At 39.9% G+C, this 5,714-nt stretch overlaps 1 protein-coding gene across 1 annotated transcript; it reads left to right on the top strand.

Annotated features, from left to right (window-relative positions):
* The first annotated feature begins 934 nt into the window (after positions 1-934).
* Positions 935-2,537, top strand: LOC132054314 (uncharacterized). The gene is made up of 4 exons (XM_059446356.1): positions 935-1,227; positions 1,316-1,536; positions 1,632-1,805; positions 2,167-2,537. Exons 1-4 carry the CDS (start codon positions 935-937, stop codon positions 2,535-2,537), a joined length of 1,059 nt encoding a protein of 352 aa, XP_059302339.1.
* The last annotated feature ends 3,177 nt before the right edge of the window (positions 2,538-5,714 follow it).

Raw genomic sequence — 5,714 nt, 5'->3', positions numbered from 1 at the left:
TGATTTGGTTGATTCTCTTATTTATGTATCTACTCCTGTTGGAGACTCGGTAAAGGTAGATAGAGTTTACCGATCTTGTACGGTCACTTTTATGGGTTATGGTACGTGGGTAGACCTGGTGATTCTTGATATGGTAGATTTTGATATTATTCTGGGTATAAGTTGGCTATCTCCTTACCACGCGATTTGGATTGTCACGCCAAGAAAATCACTTTAGCTATGCCGGGTATGTCTAGACTTCAATGGAAGGGTACTCTTAGTCCCTCCCCAAAGAAAATCATTTCCTTTCTTCGCGCCAAGAAGTTAGTTGATAGAGGTCGTTTGGCTTATATGGCGTATATTCGTGATACCAGTGCTGATGTTCCATGGCTTGAGTCGGTCCCCGTGGTGCGTGAGTTCGTGAAGGTATTTCTCACGGATTTGCCGAGTATGCCACCCGACTGTGATATTTATTTCTGTACTGACTTGGAGCTGGGAACCAACCCTATTTCTATTCCACTTCATCGGATGGCGCCAGCTGCGTTTAGAGAGTTGAAGGAGCAGCTTCAGGATCTTCTTAGCAAGGGATTCAATAGACCGAGCGTCTCCCCTTGGGGCGCTCCTATGCTATTTGTGAAGAAAAAGGATGAGACTATGCAGATGGGCATTGATTACCGCTAATTGAGCAAAGCCACCATTCAGAACAAGTATCCCATTCCTTGTATTAATGATCTATTTGACCAGCTTCAAGGGGCTTCTGTGTTTTCTAATATTGATTTGAGGTCAGGTTATTACCAGTTGAAGATCCGAGCGGAGTAAGGAAGATCACAAGTAACACTTAAGGATTGTTCTTGGTTTGTTGAGAGACAGGGAGTTATATGCAAAGTTCTCTAAGTGTGAGTTTTCGCTCAAGTCTGTATCCTTCTTGGGTCATGTGGTATCAAAGGACGGGACTATGGTCGATCCTAAGAAGATTGAGGCCGTGAGAGATTGGGCTAGGCCCACTTCAGTGACAGAGATTCGTAGCTTTGTGGGTTTGGCTAGTTACTACCGTCGGTTCGTGAACGGCTTTGCTTCTATTGCTTCGCATTTGACCCATTTGACTCACAAAGAAGTACCTTTTCAGTGGTTTGACGAGTGTGAGAAGAAATTTCAAAAGCTCAAGCCTTTATTGATTTCAGCTCCGATTCTAGCATTTTCCGTGGAGGGCAAAGATTTTAGGATAAATGGTGATGCTTCTCGTTCTGGGTTGGGCGCCATGTCGATGCAGGAAAAGAAGGTCATAGCTTATTCTTCTAGATAGCTGAAGATTTAAACTACCCTACTCACGATGTAGAGTTGGCAGCAGTGGTCTTTGCTTTGAAGATTTTGAGACACTATCTATATCCATTATGAGGTTTTCACCGACAATCGCAGCCTTCGGCATGCGTTTGCTCAGAGAGATCTCAATTCTAAGCAGCGGAGATATGAAGTTACTTAAGGATTATGACATCAACATCCTATATCAACTGGGCAAGGCAAATGTGGTAGCGGATGCCTTGAGTAGGAAGTTAGTGAGTATGGCAGTTTTGCTCAGTTGATTGCTTCAGAGCATCCTTTGGCCATAGAGGTTCAGACTCTGGCTAACAGTCTTGTGTAACTTGATATTTCAGATTCGAGTAGAGTTTTGTCTTGTGTTGAGGCGAGATCATTGCTTATGGATTGGATTAAGGAAAAACAGCTTGAAGATGCTAAGTTTTGCAAGATTCGTGATATGGTCTTGAGTGGTGAGGCCAAGGAGGCCATGATTGATAGTGAGGGAGGGAGTCTTGAGGATCAAGGGATATGTTTGCATTCCCCGTGTTGATGATTTGGTTAGGGAGAACTTTGAGGAGTCCCAAAGTTTTAGATATTATATTCATCCTGGTGCTACCAAGATGTATCCTGATTTGAGACAGCACTACTGGTAGGGTCGGATAAGGAAAGATATTGCAGATTTTGTTGCTAAGTGTGGGAATTATCAGCAAGCCAAATATGAGCACCAGTGACCAGGTAGTGTGCTTCAGATGATGCCCATTCCTGAATGGAATTGGGAGAGGATTTCCATGGATTTCGTTATGGGTCTTCCGAAGTCCCTAGGCATGTTTGATTCAGTTTAGGTTATTATTGATCAGTTGACTAAGTCTTCTCATTTCATCCCCGTTCAAGTTACCTACACTGCAGAGAAGTTGGCCAAGATCTATATCCATGAGGTTGTTCGTTTGCATGGGGTTCCTATTTTCATCATCTCTAATAGAGGCCCTCAGTTTACGTCCCAATTCTGGAGGACTTTGCAGGCCAAGTTGGGCATTCGATTGGATCTTAGTACTGCTTTTCACCTTCAGACAGATGGTCAGTCTGAGCGGATGATTCAGGTTCTTGAGGATATGCTCCGAGCTTGTGTGACCAACTTTGAGGGTCATTGGGACCAGTTTTTAACTTTGGCAGAGTGTGCATACAAAAACAGTTACCACTCGAGCATTGACATGGCCCCGTTTGAGGCTCTTTATAGGAGGAGTTGCCAATCTCCTACTGGATAGTTTGATGCCTTTGAGTTGAGGCTGTGGGGTACTGATCTTTTGAGAGAGTCATTGGATAAGGTTAAGGTGATTCAAGATAAGCTTTTAGCAGCTCAGAGTAGACAGAAGGAGTATGCTGATCGGAAGGTCCAAGATCTTGAGTTCATTGTTGGGGAGCTAGTTTTGTTGAAGGTCTCACCCATGAAGAGTGTGATGAGGTTCGAGAAGAAGGGCAAGCTCAATTCTAGGTTCATTGGTCCATTTGAGATTCTTAGCCGTGTGGGGGAGGTAGCCTATGAGTTGGCTTTACCTCCAGGTTTGTCGAGTGTTCACCCGATGTTTCAGGTGTCTATGCTGAAGAAATATCATTCGGATGGCTCTTGCATCATTCATTGGGATTCGGTCTTGCTTGATGAGAACTTGTCGTATTAGGAGGAGCCTATTGCAAATTTAGATAGAGAGGTTCGAAAGTTGAGGTCAAAGGAAATAGATTCAGTGAAGGTCCAGTGGAAGCATCGCCCAGCTGAGGAGGCTACTTGGGAGACCGAGTCTGATATACGTAGTAGATATCCCCAATTTTTCACCCAGTCAAGTACCCTCCCTCTTGTTTCCTTCCTTGTCTGATCGATGATGAATGATTGTTTAATTGGTATCCGATTTAATGACCCATTAGGGTCGTTATGTAGCTTTTGACCACTTTACCCCTATTGAGCAATTCCCGAGACTATAAAGTGATTCTAGTGAAAACTGAAGGATTTAGAATCCTTAAGTGAGAGCGCTTGACCAATAGTTGACTTTTGGCTAAACGGAACTTTTTCAGAATTTCATCGATTCCGGGAGGTTCAGAGGGTCGATTATGACTTGGTAGGGTGGTTGGCTCCATTCTCGAGGCATTTGATTGCATTTTAGGTACCTGATTGGAAACTTGGTATTATCCATTAGGGGGTTGACTTGGTAAATTAGACCACCGTTGGAAATTTCGAGGCCACGGGTGAGTTCGTAGCGCGTTACTACATATGTATGCATATCTGGTTTATGTACGGGAGGCCTCGGATTGATGTTGGGATTTCGGGAAAAGACTTATGAAAAAACAGATTTTGCTGGTTCTGGTGTGACCGCCACGGCGGGCTTAGTACCGCTGTAGCGGGATTGGCATGGCGGGGTTTTGACCTCCATAGCGGTGGCATGGACTTTCTTTGATTCGGCCATAACGGATGGTCTGACCGTCATAGCGGGACCGCTATGGCGCAGTCCTGGCCGCCACGGTGAGGGATGGCATTTAATGATTTCTGCTATAGCGGAAGGCCTGACCACAACGGTGGGATCACCATGGCGATCCTGGTGACCGCTGTAGCGGATCGACTGGACCAGAAACTCATTTTATATTCCTAAGTTTGAACCATTAGTCCAACACTTCTAAAACCTAATTCAAAGAGCTTGGGCAGGTGAATATTGAAGAGACTTGGTGGAATCATCTTTGAGGGTAAGTTCTAAACCATTATCTTTCTTATCTACCTTCCTTCCTTGAGTTTCCATGGTAGTTTAAGGTCCTAGAGTGCTGGGTGTTGAGACTTAGGCTCCTAATCATGAAACCCTTAGTATAAATTGTTTATTGTTGATTAACTTACTGTTTATATCATCTAGAAGTGTAGATTAACACATTCTAGGATGGAATTGTTCTATAGTTCAAGAAGCTAATTATGAGACTTTGGGTTTCACCCTAATTTTGGGGTTTTGACTAATTTATGGAATTAAAGGGTCTAAAGTGATTAGAAACCTATAAAATTGAGGATTATGATTGTTGGGACTTAGGGTACGGTAATTTCACCGTTAATACTCGGTTTTACACATATGATTCATTAGGGGTATTTTGGGTATTTTAGGTATTCTTCCCCAAATCAATTCTTCTTCCAATTCGATGGTCTATTACTTACTTGGCATTGCTATTTCTAGACTTTGAGCGTTCTGAGGCATTACACAAAGGGAAAGCTCAGGTGGAGTAGCTCACGTTCCAGTTCTGCATTCGAGGTAGGTTACGGTTTACTTGAGTTAGACTTTGATTAGTATATTGTATATCTAGTAGAATTGACAGGAGAAAGCATGATTTGGTCTTCGGGCACGACGTCTGGTTGGATATACCTATGTTGGTATGACTTTTGATTATGTGGGCTTGTCGCCGTTACTCTATGTACTAGACGGCGTATGCCCGTGCTTTACGGGCCCAACACTTTGGATTATAGTTTATCTATGTGTATGTAGCTGTGTTTGAATAGTGATAATATATATATTTTATATTGCTAATAAACATACATAAGTTGGCACTTTTTTTATGTGTATACACACACACACACACACACACACACATATATATATATATATATATATACTATGTTCAAAACACGATTAATATAACATTGTAGTTTGTGCTCCGTATCCAAAATTTTATTATATTAGTGTTTGCTACGAATACAAAGTTGGCAAAAATTTATTAATACTTTTTAAAAGAGAAGACTTGTTTAAAAGGAAACTATTTTCCTCTCTTTGAGATAAAACAATAACAATATTTAAGCATTAGTTGATACTTTGAATTTTAATTCGATTAATTTAAAAGTGTAAAATATTCTATTGTTAATGTATGTAGATTGGACCTAAACAATACTTATTATTTTTTATCAAATTTTGATTTGGATAAATCTAATTCAAATTATTAAATTAATCTTACATGTTTAAAATGAAACAAAGTAGAAATTTAATTTTCTATTTAAACGAAGAACTGCTATTTTTTAATTTTTGGTAAATATTCTTGGTTTAGCTTATTTTACTTGTCATGTTGTCTTTTGCACGATTTTTTAAGGAAACGTCAATTAGAATTATAATTTGACTAATTTACCTTATTAATTATTTGATCTCCATTTAATATTATTTTTTCTTTTATGACATTAATTTTTTTTTCACATTTATTAGAGTAAGAATAAAAATGAAAAGTAATTAAATTCTATCTTATTTTAAAATATAAATATTTTAAGTATATTTATTTTAGTAAACATAACAAATAAATGACATGGCGGAATAGCAAATACAACGATTAAATATCTAGATTAGATCTCGGGCTAATATAAGAAAAGAAAGGAAATTGTATGGTTTGACTACTTAACCTTTTGAAGAAAAGCAATAATATGGAGTCCATGTTTTTGCTTT

Source organism: Lycium ferocissimum, chromosome 4 (assembly GCF_029784015.1).
Source record: "Lycium ferocissimum isolate CSIRO_LF1 chromosome 4, AGI_CSIRO_Lferr_CH_V1, whole genome shotgun sequence".
Taxonomy (NCBI): domain Eukaryota; kingdom Viridiplantae; phylum Streptophyta; class Magnoliopsida; order Solanales; family Solanaceae; genus Lycium; species Lycium ferocissimum.
Note: the sequence above shows the minus strand (reverse complement) of the source record. Positions and strands in the feature narration are given on the sequence as shown.

Coding starts and splice junctions, on each gene's coding strand:
- LOC132054314 (XM_059446356.1), top strand. CDS start 935: ATGGTCGATCCTAAGAAGATTGAGGCCGTGAGAGATTGGGCTAGGCCC. Junction 1,537..1,631: donor CTTGAGTAGGAAGTTAGTGA/GTATGGCAGTTT, acceptor TTGATATTTCAG/ATTCGAGTAGAGTTTTGTCT. Junction 1,806..2,166: donor TCTTGAGGATCAAGGGATAT/GTTTGCATTCCC, acceptor TCCCCGTTCAAG/TTACCTACACTGCAGAGAAG.